Below are 17,016 nucleotides of genomic sequence, written 5' to 3'. Positions count from 1 at the left end.
AACCTGCTTTATTGGCCATTGGACCCCCTCTTGGTCTCATCTGCTCAATCTGCCAGAGCCTGTCTTCACGTGCAGGAATACAGTTATGGCAAAAGCTTCACCATGACTGTATTCTCTTTGACTGTGTGTCCCCATGCCCCCATATGGCAGCCATGTTTAATTTTCATTCTAACCCTTTGGGAACAGGACAGGGGCTACTTGCCATGTATTATTACATGCAGGTCTCACTATCAGAACACAATGTGTTCTCAGAAAATCGTTTGTTAAGCAAGTGTTTGCATATTAAGTAAATTATTTCCATCGATTCCTATGAGAATATTTCTATTGTGTTCCCAACCACAGAATTCTGATCTCCAAATGACAGACAAAAGCAAAACCCAGGGAAACCCTCTGAAACCTTGCAAAAGGCTAATAAGGAAGGAAAAACGTTATCTTAATTCTCTGATCTCACCTCCTTCCCACCCCTGGTTTCTGGCAAAATGACTACAGTACCTCAAACCAATAGAACACAAAGAATAAGGTTTGTTTAAGCCTGCTTATTTGTTTACACACAGATCCAGCTGTTTGGATATCTAAATCTGTGGTGTGTATAGCGAGGCTTGGGTACTAATTCCTTGTGTTTGGATAAGTGAATTTTCCTACAAGTGCTTGGATAATGGGACCTAGGTGCACTACCGTAGCAAAATTTCATACATGGATGTTCTTGCTACTGAAATGCTTGCTGCTTGCTAAGCATTCATATGTTGTGCTGATGGGCAAATTTAGGCACAAATCTGTTTTTTTTGGGTACACTTAAATATTGTCTGCCTGTTTGGAAATTTCCTGTTTCAAAGGTATATCAGCACAGTGCTGCAGACTTCCAAATGGGAAGAACCAAATTAAATCCAGATGTAGAAACTTGTCAGTGTTTCACAAAGGACAAAATGCTTTCAAACTCACTAAGTGCTAGCAGTTGCAAAACAGAAAAGGGCCTTTTTCAAGAACAGCAATGAGAAAGACAGGAGGCTTCTCTGATACAAGGTGAAAACAGTCTTCAACACACGCAGGCAAATTCCATATAGTTCAAGAACAGAAGAGCTCCCAATATTTCTCCATTGTTAATCAGAGGGAAACATGAAGAATTTGCACCCCTGTCAAAGTTTCATCAGCAATTACTAATAAAAGGCAAATAAATGAGTAAGATGCTTCCATCAGAAGCATTTATCTGATATTAATGTGATTACTCTTCAAATAATCATTAAATTCTTAATACAATTAAATGTCAGTATCCTTCAGTAATTCCAATTCGGGACAAATATTAGGGCCAAACATCCTTGCCTTGCCTTGCCTTGCCCCGCTCCACGGCAGTCCCTCTTTCCCTTTCTGCATTGGCTTGGCACTTCAGTCCCAGATTATGTTAAACCAGAGCTCCCCATTTTATCTGAACCAAGGAAGTCTGCCTTAACGACAGTTAGCAACCAGAATAATAAGCCTGGCTTCTCATTCTGGTTAGTTAACTGAGATTCACCTGGATGCCTGAAGGATACTGTCCTGTTCCTCATTCCCACTGTGTCATTCTTTGGCAGCTGAGCCAGGGCTGCTCACATCGCAAATGACTTCTTCATTTTACACATAGGAGCATGCCTCATTGTTTTCTTTCTTCAGCTGGGATTAAGCTATCATTCCCAAATTCAGATGTAATGAGAGACTCTGACAAAGCCAGCTCATGACAGCTGGCAGTTGTGGTGGGGAGCAACTTAGGAGTCCTTGGTTCCCAACACTCATACTTGGTGTCATAAAACTCAGCTGTATGAAGGCAGGAAAGATCATCTGAGTGCAGACAATTCCTAAGCTTCAATTAAAGGTTTCTAGTTCTATTACAGTATATTGCCATGTTCTTTATTCCCAAGGGCTCTATCATGATTCCACTATTAAAGCTGGATTCTGTACCGTACTAAGAAAATCTAATTATATATGACATAATTAACTAGTAGAAGAGTAAAAATAATTGCCTGTAATGGGGAAAATGTATTCAGAAGCATACAATGATGTTTGTGCCACATTCCACATATCTGAATGGTTTTTTTCCTTTACAAAACAGTGAGCATTTTTGCTCAGGTTCTAGAAAATGGCATCTGAAGAGGTCTCTAAGTAATTGCAATCACATTAACACAACCCTATAAAGACTTAATCTTGAACAATTCACACCTCATTAATGAGATGCAAAGTAAGAACCCTTGCTTCCTGGTCTTACTGAATTAAGCAGGGGGTGAGACCTGCCTGACCTTCAGTGCCAGTCCTTCTAGGCCACAGGGACATTATCACAAAAGGGCCCAGGCGACTGAAGTCTTGGGTTCTCAAAATATTGGACTTGCCTTAAAACAGACTATGGGGACCTAGTTTACACACACACACACACACATTCTCTCTCTCTCTCTCTCTCTCTCTCTCTCTCTCTCTCTCTCTCTCTCCTCAGCATTTTGCAAAGCAGTGTCCACGCAATATGGGCAAATTACAACCAAGCTAGGAAAACCCCTAACAAAGGGAAAGTGGGCATGGATAAAATTGGCCAGAACCATGTGGGTGTCACTTCACCCAAACAGCCCAGATTCCAGGAGGAAAACACATTGCTTGAATGATGCAAGGATTCAGCCTGAGCACCATGAGCTTCCAATGAAGTCCTCTGAAGTCCCATTACTGGATGGGCCACCTATGCTCCAAACTTGGAACAATTCGCCTAAATTGCAGCGAGGTCTCCGCAAGACAGACAACCGGGCTTGGAATATGAGATGAAGAAACAGTATCATACACTGAAGGTGATGGCAGCCATTTACTTCCACAAATGAAGAACACCAGACTCCAGATCACAAGCAGGGAACAGCGTACTTACTCCTTGGTTCTCTGGGTCCATCCACGGTCACCTTGATAGCTCTGTGATACGTAGCCACTTGGGGGGGATTCGTAAGGACTGTTATTGTCAAGGTAAAACTCTTCCCTGTAAGGAACAGTGAAAACAAGGGGAAGGGGAAAAGAATGAGTATAAAAATATGGTGGCTTGAGAAACCATCTACAGCACTCAGAATCCCAGTCAGCAGAAGATGGCCTGGTGGGATTGAGGCACTTACCTGACCTTCTGGCAGGTGGGTCCCACAGGGGTGCTAGGAGTAGTGAGGTTGAGGCACTGGGGAAGCACCAAGGAAGCCAACTGTGCATTTGCATCCCCCTTGCACCTCTGCCTCCTTCCCACTGAGCAGCAGTGATGCTCTTGCCAGGAGGTCAAGGAGGTGCCTTGGCCCCGTCATGCTGGCTGCTACTGAACCCAATTACAGTATCATCAAACTCAAAGCCCCAGTGGAACAAGGAAACATTATGCTGCTGTGGTTTCACGCTAACATTTGGAACTCTTTTTTTTTATTAAAAAAAAATAAATATCAGATGGTGAAATAATAGTGGAGAAATTATAACAGGCTTCTTCTTCTTCTTCTTTGCAATGAATGTCAATCAGCAGGCTTTATGCCCATTACTGCTTTGAGGGAGTAATGTCCAGACAGCAGCATTCAGCAACATAATACACAACTAGCATAAGAGGAGCTGAGCAGAGAAAGGGAGGTTTGGGTATCCCCTGAGACACACGCCTGGGATGAGTCTTAGAAGTCACCTACTAGTCCAGCAGCGGCTCTGCCAACTATGGTACCCAAGGTCAGCGAGCACTACCCCAGACCCTCCAAGTGGCCCTATATTACAAGGACAGTCCCAGATTTACAGAAGCTGTCCCGCTTTTCCTTAGGATGTCCCTATTTTCACCTGAGAAATGTTGGAGGGCATGCTAGCCCTCATACCTATCAGAGGAGAGGACAGCTGAAACTAGAGTCCTCTGGGTGTTTCCTGAGTGTGACAGGAAAGTTTTGGCTCACGTAACAGGGTCTCTTACAAAGATAAGCTAGGAATATAAACAGGAACACTTCAGATATGGGGCAAACATCATTTCTTTTACATAGCATAGTACCGTATACAAGGTACGTTCAACACTGTTCTGCAAAATAACCTAAACAACTAGCGAGCCCCTGCCCCAAGAAGCTAACAATAGAGAAAAGGTTTGTCGTAGCCTGAACAAGACCAGGAAAAGGAGCTCCATGGGGGGAATCCCAGTGGGAAAAGAAATAGAAAAAAGATGTCTCCTAATGAAGCAGAAAGGTGTAATATGATGTTTGGTGCTGCCTGATCATGGCACTAAAATTGCAAACCACAAGGCAAGAAAGAGGTTTTTTTTCTCAGTATGGAAGGTAGTTGACAGACTCAAGGAACACCAAAGGCAGCCCCCCCCCATTTTTATAATTCAATCCAATTGTGAGGATAGAGCAAGCAGGAGAGAGGGGGATGTAGGCAAGGAAGCTGCTGAACAGTTGAGCAGCCAAGGCTCTCTTTTCACCAGTGGCTCTGCTTTTAAGAGGAACAAGAACAAGCATTGCTTGGGGTTCTTATGCAGAGGGGCTGAGTAACACTAAACATTAGCATATTTATTCCCACAAGTCCTGACTTACGTCTTTCTGAACATGGAACAAGGCATGTGATTCAGTGTAGTAAGGTCATGGCCAGCGCTAATTGAACTGCAATAACTTACTCCGATCAGAATGCCAAGTTCCACTCAAGCATTTACACCAGTGTAAAACTATTCTCTTGAGTAGAATTACTGTTCATTGTACTGTGCAGCTGAAATGAATTTTATGCTATTTTACATCACATTGTTTCATTATTTAATTTGTTTTAGTCCATTACAATACAGTATGTGAAAAGAATAAATATTGCTCCGGGAGCCATCAAACAGGGAGCTAGTGTCTCGTGCTTTTAATATGCCTGTAGTCATAATATGATATCATCATTACTGGAACAATCTATAGAACTCTTCTTTCTTTCTTTCTTTCTTTCTTTCTTTCTTTCTTTCTTTCTTTCTTTCCTTCTTTCCTTCTTTCCTTCTTTCCTTCTTTCCTTCTTTCCTTCTTTCCTTCTTTCCTTCTTTCTTTCCTTAATACCTATCCAGTGTGAAGTCGCTTTGCATGTATAAAATGTGATCTATTTCACAACTGCAAGGTAGCATGCAATGCAATGCAACCTTGCAACCATAGCTGCCAAGTTATCCCTTTTTTTAAGGGATTTTCCCTTATGCTGAATAGGCTTCCTCGCGAGAAAAGGGAAAACTTGGCAGCTATGCTTGCAACTATCAAGAAGACAAAACTATTTAGAAAGGGAGAAAGAAGAGGGGACAGGATCTGAATACACATTCAGTCATGCAAGACTGTGGTCTCTCTCTGTTCTGCAGAGTCACTTACTGCTCTAATCACTTAGATGTGCAACTGTTAATCATTTCAGATAGTCAAAACTGCAAACTGTTTCAAGACAGGAAAAAGTGGGCGGGCAACAGTGACTCAATAAAGCAGTCAGCAATCTCATGCCTATGGCTCATTTAGGCTGTCTTTTACAAGAATCTTAAAAAGGTCTTTTTCTCTTTAAACGGTCGCTCTTTTCCTCTCCCTCCCATTCTGCCTTGTCAGTATTAAATCAAAACCCAACTCTTAAACAATATGTAGCAGCACAAAACTTAATACTGTACAGTCTTTCAAAGTCTAATACAAAGCAACCGCACATATGTGTGTCTGTGTGTTCATTTCGTATTAGGGTACGTAAATAAAACAGAACAGGTCTGTTGCTGCCAACTCTAGTAAGCAAGCTTTCCTTTACAATCCACCTCTCTAAACTTGCTTCAGACCTACAGCATTCGTTAACAGACATGGGCTTCAGAACATCTTGGACATATATTCATAGAGAGGAGAGAGAGAATGAATATGACTGTAAATCTTTCAAGGGAATAAAACATTTCTATCCCAGTACTAGGACACAGCATTTGCAGGGAAATCTGTGATTTAGAACACAAATAATATTTATTTCGCTCATTACATCATGGTGGTAGACAGAAATGGAACACTTGCGCAGAGGTGACCTATCACTAAGCTACATGCTCTGAGAAGCTGGAGGAGAAACAGTTATTGTTTTAATCTTAACTATTCCATTTTTCAACGGATCAGCCTTTGGACATGGCTAACCTTATTGTTGACCACTGGTTTGTGATTGATGTTATTTGTGGTGTTTTATTTAATTCCTTATTTTAAATTTTCAGCTTCCAACAACACACTCTTCAACATGCCAGAGGCAAGCAAGTCCTTGATCTTGGCTAGTAAGAACGACCCCTGCTGTCCAGGCAGGCCCGGCTCTAGGTGCACTCCCGGTGGCGTGGGGCACCGGGCCAGCGCTGCGCGACAAAGCCGCGCAGAAGCCGTGCTGTGCGCTTCGAGAGCGGGGGCGCTGGAGTGATCTCAGCGCCAGGGCGCCCGACCTGCTTGAGACGGCCCTGTGTCCAGAGGTAGGTTTCACTGCTACCACTAAATTAGGATGCCAGCAAAACCTTCAGTGGATTTTTAGGAGAGGGGTTTGCTCTATTTACCAGTAAACTAAGCTGCCAGACCAGCCTCTCCTGCCAAGTTCTTTTCCTTGCCATCAGCCCTGCCATTATCCCCCATCCCCCTACTATTTTCTTTACAGGAGAATCAAGGGTGCCATTTTTAAATTCCTTCCTTGAGTGTGCTGCCTCCAGATAAGCCTCCTTATGCCCAAGAAGAGAAAAGGGAAACTCCCATCAGCTTGTCCTAACCTCTTTTTCTATCCTGGCTAGCCAGAACTGATTTAAACCAAACAATATTTTTGTCACAAATTGCTGTACAAGGCTTGGGGGGAAAAAGGAGTTCATATAGCTGGGGTGGGGGTTGAGGGGACTGATCCTGCCCAAAACATTTTAAAAACAATGCTGCATTCTCTGTATCCTAACTGAAAGCTCCCGGCACCATCTTAAATGCTGATCTTCTTATTCTGATATTGTACTCAAAAGACACATAATGAAAAGTGGGAATATACTTTAGCTCTGTCCCCAAACTAAGGCCCAGGGGCCGGATCCGGCCCAATCGCCTTCTAAATCCGGCCTGCAGACAATCCGGGAATCAGCATGTTTTTACATGAGTAGAATGTGTCCTTTTATTTAAAATGCATCTCTGAGTTATTTGTGGGGCATAGGAATGTGTTCATATTTTTTTTCAAAATATAGTCTGGCCCCCCACAAGGTCTGAGGGACAGTGGACCGGCCCCCTGCTGAAAAAGTTTGCTGACCCCTGCTTTAGCTGGACATCTTTTTTAAAAGACTGCTAATAAATTTGGCTTGGAATTCAGGAACCTGGCTTTGCTCACATAAATGAAAGAGTGTTGGGGTTAAAAAAGAGCAGTGATGGGTCTAAAATGCAAAAATACCTCTAGCAAAGCCTTAAATATAAAATATTAAGGTGCCTGGTGTGTTTTGATACATTCTGCAAAATCATAAGAAATATTAGTATACACATTTGCCAACTTTATTTCTCATTATATCAGAGAAAACTCTGTGTTTTATGAAGATCTTTAGTCATGCAGAAGATAACAGTCATGATCCAGCCCAAAGCAGAGCTCTTTTTAGTCCAATTTGAGTCACTAAAGGCACAATACTAACCCCACTTACTTGGAAGTCAGCTCCATTGACTTCCATGGGACTTGCCTCTGAGCAGCATAAAGTATTTGCTTAAATCTCTCTCAGTAAAATCACTGCAACTTTAAAAATGCCTGACTTTTGCTAGATCCTGACCAGATTCTCTCCCCATCAGCTCCTTTTCACATTCTTTTTACTGGTTCCTCTGTGCCCTTGAAGTTTACTTCTGGTAGCTAATTACTAATTTTAGTGTTCTTTTTATGAACCTTTCTGGCTCAGAAGTCATCTGGTACCCCTTCCTTTAGTGCAGGCATCCCCAAACCTTGGCCCTCCAGATGTTTTGGACTACAATTCCCACCATCCCTGACCACTGGTCCTGTTAGCTAGGGATCATGGGAGTTGTAGGCCAAAACATCTGGAGGGCCGCAGTTTGGGGGTGCCTGGTTAAGTGTATCCCCAAACTGGGCATTCTTTGTCATTAACACATCTGGGTGTAGTTGGAACTCCAGCACAGAGAGAGAACTTGAAGCCATGGGTTTGAGTCCTGCCCTCCAGAGCAGGAGAAAACAAGCTTACTCTCTCTACCATGTGACAGCCCTTTAGATATTTGAAGAGACCTATCATATATCCTCTCAGTCTCCTCTTTTCCAGGCTAAAGAGACCCGGCTCCTTCAACCATTCCTTATCAAGCGTGGTTCAATCAAAGTGGCAATTTGCAACTCCCCGCTGCTCCTGGACTGAGTCCCCTGGTAAAAAGAAGAGGGGCACGTGGAATCTGCTTCTCCCCATCCCTATCTACGGTACTTTCTTTCACTCCTTGCCTCCAGTGCAGCATTCAGAGGGCCACATCATGCAGCTGAGACAAAGCTGTAGTGGCAACAGGAACGTGGAGTAGGGAACAGTTGGGCAGACCTCCCTAACTAGATTAGATAATGAAGCTGAAATAGTCTGTAGACAGGAGTCTTTGGGGCTGCCCAAAGGCTGTAGAGTGCACTGCCCTTGGATCCTTGCATGTAGCTGGTTCTTTTCTGGAAGTATTGCAAAGCTTTTGAGTGATCTTTGGTTGCCAGGGCAAAGTTTTCAACTGCATGTGAAGTTCTAGCTCATGTTTTATTTTGCCTTATTTTCATTTTCATATTACACATGTGTTTCATATTGTTACCTGCCCTGCTCCAATAAATAGAAATGTCTACTTAGCCCAGAACATTCATGCTGTTTATAGCACATGAGCTCCTGTTTACTACTACTGTTTCCTTTCCTTCTATTTTAAGCAGTGCTATAAAAATCCATCATTAATGATAACTTTTTCTTTCAAGCTCTCTGCTCTGTGTCTGAGAGACAAGTCTGGACCAATTTCTCCATCATGCCTCTGGCAGCAGAATGGAGCTAGCATTTCAGATCCTCTACGAAATCTCGGCTGCTTCAAAGGAAAAACCCTACTTTCTTCCGTTAAGATCATAAGAAATATAGGAGGAGGGGGTCAGCTCTGTTTGGACATAATTACACTTCATCAAAAGAAGCTTTCTTCATCTTCCATGCGTGAAAAGTCTGCAAGCAGTTAAGTCTGTCTCTCCCGCCCCCCCTTTCTTTCTTTCTTTCTTTCTTTAATATAAAAATTGTTATTTGGGAAAGTAGCCAAAACTTGGAAAGCCAATATAGTAAAACTTTGCACATACCCTTTGTTATCCTTTGAAGTTTCTTAAATAAATATGTTGAGAGTTTGTAAAATACACTATCACTTTTCGTAGATTTTACTCATTGATCACAGAAAGCTTCTCATCCATGGGAGGTAAGAGTGAGGGAGACTCACTGTGATTTTTTTATATACTTACTTCATTTCCTACTGTTTAATAAATGTACCGTATATCATAGGTTTCAAATGAGTTTTAGAGCAGACAAATGCTACATCAGATTTCTGTTACACCAGTCTTGTGCTGTAACTACTGTACTTCTGTTGTGGGCTATCTTGAAATAGATGCCAAAAAAACTTCAAGCTCAATCAATCAACATAAAAACAAAACAGAATTTTAAAACAATACATTAAAATAAGAAAGGGGAAAATATTTTTTATCAAATTATCTGTGCAATATAAGTGTTCTTTATTATACAGCATTGAAATAGATTTAAAAGATTACCTGATTGGCCACATTCCTAAAATAAAAAAACCATTCACTGGGAACAGCCCTTGCTAAATAACTTTTACCAGTTTTTTATTTAATTTATTTAATTTATGTAATTTATCTATACCCTCAGGTCTCAGGGCGGTTTACAAATGGTTAAGATAGTAACAATGACCCCTCTGACTGAAACCATTGAAGCAGTTGCCAGAACTGTGATTCTGGCCTCTCTCCCAATTCAATGGCAGCACCTTTTGTTCTCAGATTTGCATTTATGTCAATTATATGCCTCAGAAAAGCCTGGTTCCTATTTTTGCATAACTTGTTTTGTTTTGTTTTTAAATGAGGAGGTAAGTTAAGAGGCTCCTCCTCTGTTCTATAGGGCACCACAGAGCAAGAGCGGGCGGCATGGAGCACTGGGGCGAAGGTGCCCAAAGCAGGGCCAGCTCTAAGGCAAGGCTGGGGGGCGCAAGGCGCCAGGCCGCCAGGGGGGCACCGCGACGCGCTGCCGCGCCTGCCAGACAGCCGCTCTGGGAAATGGGGGGGGGGCCACTGGAGGGATCTTTACACCACGGCGCCAGATATGCTCAAGATGGCCCTGGCCCAAAAGACCCCAACGCCTGTGCTGAAGCAGCAGCCTTGCCTGGCTGGAGGGAATGGAAGCGTCAGTCTTTGCCCAGCCAGGGTAAATTTTGCATGGACTCATTTCCAAGTCAGTTCCACCCCATTTCAGCACCAGTATATGTGGACTTCTCCACTTATCTAAGTATTTAAATATTTTAATGCTTATTTCATCTCAATGAATGTATTTCTAAACATAGTTTATCCTAAAATATTCATTCTTTAGGCATTCTGGTATACTTTTGAGCCAAGAACTGTATCACAAAATTAGGAGGAATGCACAATCCAAAGAAAACTACATATGTTCTATAATTCTATGATTCTATGTTCTGATCTGTGTATTAATTTGGGGGGGGTGCAAATGAAGCTCATTTGCTTTCATCCTTCACTGGTGCTTTAAGGAAGGCACAAGAAGACCACATGGTGCTATCTCCTAGAGTAAAAATCAGAATGAGTCTGTTGTCAAACCCTTCTTTCCCATACTAAGACTTCTTGGGTAGGTCCACAACTCCTAATAGCAGAACAAGCAAGAATCTGGCAAAAGGCTTTTTGGTTTTTCCTGCCTGAGAAAGAAATGGGATGGATCATCCAGCTCTGCCCGGCTAGCATCACATCAGGATGCCAAGGATTTAGCGTGGCGTAAGTTGTTGCTTATGCTACAACTGACAAAATATTGAACAAATTAATATATTCTGACTTACTTAAACCTCATATAGCTAGCAAACATATTTTGCTTTGGGGATTTCTGTATTTTTAAAAAAATGTAAATCATCATTGTTTCAAACATCTATTTAGTCACTATTTTCAATTTTGAAGCCGTTACAGGGATTTTCAGTGGAAATTCTTTTCAGTCTTTCTATTGTTATTATGGAACCTGATCCAATGTTCATTGAAACGTACAACAGCTTTTCAGTCTCAGTACGCACTGGATCAGACAGACCCAATGCTGAATAAAAATAACATAAATCTAGATATAAGCAAAATCTCCCCACCTCAGTTTGGAATGGGCTTGGAGGAAACTCATGCATTTTTCTGAGAGGTGACCTAAAATTTCAGAAATTTTTGGGCCATTCCACTCTTTGACCATAGGAGCCAACTCCTAGGGGCCAAGGTCCCTTTGTTCCCGCCACCCAATTCAATATTTGAGGAGGCAGGCCATTTGATGGACAGTGCCATTTAAATGGGGTGTGTCCTCCACACCTTGTGATCAATTATGTGGGGCAGGGCTTACCTGGGCCTCCCCAATATTTTATTCAAGTTGGCACCCTTGTCTTCAACTGTCCTTTTGTAGCTGAACATCCTCCATTTCCTGGTCTCGGAAAATCACTATCTCTATTTTTAGCTTTTGGAGTTGCCTTGTTTTTTTATTTTCATTTTTATTAATATGTAAGGTTGCTATTCAGTGTTCAGCCCCCTTCCCAGGTCCCTAGCAATGAAATCTCTCAGGAAGGAGAGATGCATCTTGCTTTTAGACACACATACAAGACAATGCACACTCTTGAATACAACAACACACAGCCCACAGCCTGCTGCTTCATACACCGTTGCTGCTGACGTTAGAGGTATCAGCATCATGTCAGGGTGATGGGTGATGTCTCTGGAATGAGAACAATTGTGTCCCTATTCTTGTCTGTAGGATGCTGTTTAGTATTCCAATACTACTCAGTACGCCCAGCTTTCCATGCAGGTGCTCTCCCTCTCTTATAGGTACCCCTTCTCCCTTCCTTTGGCCTAAAACTTCCATTACTAGCAATGGAGTAGAGAGAGGACAGCGAGGAGAGCTATTACCTGGCTCTTTATCAGGCATAAAAGCATTACCAGCAGGAGGTTCCCTGGGAATTGTAGTTTATCTGTGCTTCTGGACCTTTAGCAAAGGACCTCAAAGTCACAGCAAATTGTATTTCCCAAGTCTCTTTATGGTGGAAACCTTTTGCTGGCAAGGCTTTGGGGCAGGCCTCTCCATCACTGCTGCTGGAAGATATATTGTAGAGAAAGAAGAAAGGATGGAAATGGCCCGAGCTTATTTACAGGTGAAATTAAAATTCAAGGGGATTTTGGTTTGGATTGCTAAAGCATTGTTGTTTTTTAACTAGGGGGCTTCATTTACAAACATCCAACCTAATCCTGGAACTAGGCAGCATCATATTGAAATGCTTCCTACAAAAGCCTGAGCAGCTGCTTCACTATAAAGACTAGAATCTCAGAATCCTTTGCATGCTTACTTGAGAGAGAACTCAGATAAATATGCTGAGGACTTGGCTGCATAGCTAAGATGAAATGTATTCTTTTTCTCAATACCATAACTTTAAAGTGAACTTCATTTGCCTCTATTCCACAACAGAAATTCCTCCATGCCTCTGTAAGGTAAAGGTAAAGGGACCCCTGACCATTAGATCCAATCGTGACCGACCCTGGGGTTGCAGCGTTATTGGCCGAGGGATCCGGCGTACAGCTTCCAGGTCATGTGGCCAGCATGACAAAGCCACTTCTGGCGAACCAGAGCAGCGCACGGAAACACCATTTACCTTCCTACTTGGAGCGGTACCTATTTATCTACTTGCACTTTGACGTGCTTTCGAACTGCTAGGTGGGCAGGAGCTGGGACTGAGCAACGGGAGCTCACCCCATTGCAGGGATTCGAACCACCGACCTTCTGATTGGCAAGCCCTAGGCTCTGCGGTTTAACCCACAGCGCCACCCGCATCCCTTTCATGCTTCTTTACTACCACCCATTTGTTGGAACCAAAATTAGAACTATTTTGAAATATTTCTTCCCAAAATTCAGATATCATAAAAACAAGTAGTTTGAATGGGGCATGTGTGCTTTGTACCCTAGAATGGCAACTTAGTCTGAAAAAATACAGAATTTTGTAAACCAGTATTTATCTTACAAATGGAAGGCTGAGCATGATTTGTTTACAAAATAATCATTATTTTAGTGTGGAATCATTTTCAAATTGGGACTTTATATTTGTTGATGGAATAAATGCATAATAATAAAATGATGTACCTCTTCCGCTTCTGCCAACGAATCTCAGGTCATTAAACCGTGCCACTTGATTCTTCATTACAGCAGAGGCATTCCTCAGCTCTGCAGAATAATTTTCATCATTCCCAGCCATGACTGTGACCACTGTGCCATCAGGGACTTCTCCTAAAGCCACCACCTATGGCAATAAAGACACAATAGAGTTATGTGGCTTCAATCTCAAACCCACCTATGAATTTTGAGATGAATTGGGACATGCAAACCATGCAGACAATAATCACAAACACCAGCATTATCTCTCACTGTGGTGTGTGAGCCCCCCTTCCTTGTGTTGAGGGTCAATGTCTATAGTGGAAAGCAAGCTCTATACATGTAGACTCCCTTCCATATGTGGAATCTGGCATCCACAGCAAGATGGAGGAAGGCCATATGCGCCCCCCCCCACTCCAAATTACAGATCCCTCCAATACATGGGTGGTCAGAAACAGAGCCAACTAGAGTTGCAGCAGGGCCAACCTGGAAAAGTTATAGAACAGATAATTAACCAGTCCATCCATGTGCATTGGGGGTGGGGCATCCAGAGACTGATCGCTAAGAACCAGCATGTCATGCCAGATTGACCTGTTTTCCTTCCTTTGAAAGAGTTACTAGCCTTCGGGGAAATGCTGTAGACATAGTATATTTTGACTTCAGTAAGGCTTTCAGCAAGGACCACAATGGTAGTCTTGATGACAAGCTGGTAAAATATGGACCATTCATAAGTGCAGTCTTAGCCGGTTGGCAAATTATTCCGGGTGTGTTAACCACCTGTTCGCATCAACCAGGAGAGAAGTAACAAGTGAGGTGTCACAGGGTTGTGTCCCAGACCTGGTAATGGTAAGCATCTTTATAAATAATTTGGATGATGGAATGGAGGGGGTGCTAATCAAATTTGCAGGTGACACCGTGCGTAGGATAGTGAATATTTCAGAAGAAAGAAGAAACAAGACCCAAAATGATTTTGAATTGGGCCAGAACAAAATGAATTTCAACAGATATGAATGAAAAGCTCTGCATTTAGGCAGGAAGATTCAGATCCAAAAATAGAATGGGTGACTCCTGGCTCAAAAGTAGTGCATGTGAAAAAGATCTGGGGCTTTTAGTAGACCACAAGCTAAACATGAGTCAGCAGTGCAAAGCAGCAGCGAAAAAGGTGCATCAACAGAGGGACAGTGTACAAATGGCAGAAAGCGAGGGGCCACTTTATTCTGCTTTGGTCAGACTTCAACAAGAACCCTGTGTCCAGTACTAAATACCTCAGTTTAAGATAGGACATTGACAGACTGGAATGTGCCCAAAGTAAGGCAACCAAGGTGGCAAGGGCCCTAGAAAGGTTTAAGAAGTTTGGTATCTTTAGTCTGGAGAAAAGATTATTAAGAGGCAATTGAAACAGCCATATTCAAATATTTGAAACGCTAGTACTTAGACAATGAGCCACATTTAATTTCCAGTGCTCATGAGACAAGGACTTCAAGAGACAAGGACCAATTAATGGGTTCAAACGATGTGGTGGGGATTGTTGTGGCTTTAAGAAATATGATTTATTCACTTATTTACACTTGAGTTTACATGGAGTCCAGACCTCATGAGGGGCTTTTCCCCCTCAGAAGTGTTCAAGTCCAAGGCATCTCTCCTAACCCTGCTGTTCCTATAAATTAAGCCTCTTTTATTCATTTGGCTTCTAATGGTCAGTTCTTTTGATGCTTTGAAGTACCAATGGTTAATCCCCTAACAAAGGCGTCTCCCTGACTTCATCAATACTTGTTGGTTGACTAAGATTGAAGGCTGGTACACACTTGGGACATTTATCTAGGTTAACAGAATGAACTCAGGCTCGCCAGAGAGGTTAAAAGCAACAAAAAGGGCTTTTATGGGTATGTCCGTAGCAAAAGGAAAAACAAGGAAACAGTGGGGTCACTCAGAGGAGAAGATGGTGAAATGCAAACAGGGGACAGAGAAAGGGCAGAACTCCTCAATGCCTTCTTTGCCTCAGTCTTCTCCAAGAAAGAAAACAACGCCCGACCTGAAGAATATGGAGCAGATGATTCAGCAGGGGAAACACAGCCCAGAATAAGTAAGGAGGTAGTACAAGACTACTTGGCTAGTTTAGATGTATTCAAGTCTCCAGGGCCAGATGAACTACATCCAAGAGTATTAAAAGAACTGGCAGAGGTGATTTCAGAACCACTGGCAATAATCTTTGAAAATTCCTGGAGAACAGGCGAAGTTCCAGCAGACTGGAGGAGGGCAAATGTTGTCCATATTTTCAAAAAGGGGAAAAGAGAGGACCCAAACAATTACCGCCCAGTCAGCCTGACATCAATACCAGGAAAGATTCTAGAGCAGATCATTAAGCAAACAGTCTGTGAGCACCTAGAAAGAAACTCTGTGATCACTAAAAGTCAGCATGGGTTCCTGAAAAATAAGTCATGTCAGACTAATCTGATCTCATTTTTTGACAGAATTACAAGCCTGGTAGATGAAGGGAACGCTGTGGATGTAGCCTATCTTGATTTCAGCAAGGCCTTTGACAAGGTGCCCCATGATATTCTTGTAAAGAAGCTGGTAAAATGTGGGCTAGACAATGCTACCATTCAGTGGATTTGTAACTGGCTTACTGACCGAACCCAAAGGGTGCTCATCAATGGCTCCTCCTCATCCTGGAGAGTAGTGACTAGTGGGGTGCCACAGGGTTCTGTCTTGGGCCCAGTCTTGTTCAACATCTTTATCAATGACTTGGATGATGGGCTTGAGGGCATCCTGAGCAAGTTTGCAGATGACACCAAATTGGGAGGGGTGGCTAACACCCCAGAGGACAGGATCACACTTCAGAATGACCTTAACAGATTAGACAACTGGGCCAAAGCAAACAAGATGAATTTTAACAAGGAGAAATGTAAAGTACTACACTTGGGCAAAAAAAAATGAAAGGCACAAATACAGGATGGGAGACACCTGGCTTGAGAGCAGTACATGTGAAAAGGATCTAGGAGTCTTGGTAGACCACAAACTTGACATGAGTCAGCAGTGTGATGCAGCAGCTAAAAAAGCCAATGCAATTCTGGGCTGCATCAATAGGAGTATAGCATCTAGATCAAGGGAAGTAATAGTACCACTGTATTCTGCTCTGGTCAGACCTCACCTGGAGTACTGTGTCCAGTTCTGGGCACCACAGTTCAAGAGGGATACTGATAAGCTGGAACGTGTCCAGAAGAGGGCAACCAAAATGGTCAAAGGCCTGGAAACGATGCCTTATGAGGAACGGCTTAGGGAGCTGGGTATGTTTAGCCTGGAGAAGAGAAGGTTAAGGGGTGATATGATAACCATGTTCAAATATATAAAAGGATGTCATATAGAGGAGGGAGAAAGGTTGTTTTCTGCTGCTCCAGAGAAGCGGACACGGAGCAACGGATTCAAACTACAAGAAAGAAAATTCCACCTAAACATTAGGAAGAACTTCCTGACAGTAAGAGCTGTTCGGCAGTGGAATTTGCTGCCAAGGAGTGTGGTGGAGTCTCCTTCTTTGGAGGTCTTTAAGCAGAGGCTTGACAGCCATCTGTCAGGAATGCTTTGATGGTGTTTCCTGCTTGGCAGGGGGTTGGACTGGATGGCCCTTGTGGTCTCTTCCAACTATGATTCTATGATTCTATGATTCTATGATTCTAATTAACTCTTCACATGCTGATGCTCAGAAGGAGGTCCACACATTCCAA

The 17,016-nt window shown here is 42.7% G+C and overlaps 1 protein-coding gene across 5 annotated transcripts in view; it reads right to left on the bottom strand.

The window, feature by feature from the left end:
* RUNX2 (RUNX family transcription factor 2) overlaps positions 1-17,016 on the bottom strand; it is a 169,325-nt gene that overhangs the window by 136,029 nt on the left and 16,280 nt on the right. For all 5 annotated transcript variants that reach the window (XM_035110304.3, XM_060272336.2, XM_088667085.1 and 2 more), the window contains exons 2-3: positions 13,286-13,442; positions 2,870-2,974 (exon numbers count right to left, since the gene is read on the bottom strand). In XM_035110304.3, the coding sequence (XP_034966195.2) occupies positions 2,870-2,974; positions 13,286-13,442 (262 nt within the window). The remainder of the gene's footprint in view (positions 1-2,869; positions 2,975-13,285; positions 13,443-17,016) is intronic.

The sequence above is a fragment of the Zootoca vivipara genome, chromosome 3 (assembly GCF_965207765.1).
Source record: "Zootoca vivipara chromosome 3, rZooViv2.hap1.1, whole genome shotgun sequence".
In the NCBI taxonomy this organism is placed as follows: Eukaryota; Metazoa; Chordata; class Lepidosauria; order Squamata; family Lacertidae; genus Zootoca; species Zootoca vivipara.
This window is presented reverse-complemented; position numbering and strand designations above follow the sequence as displayed.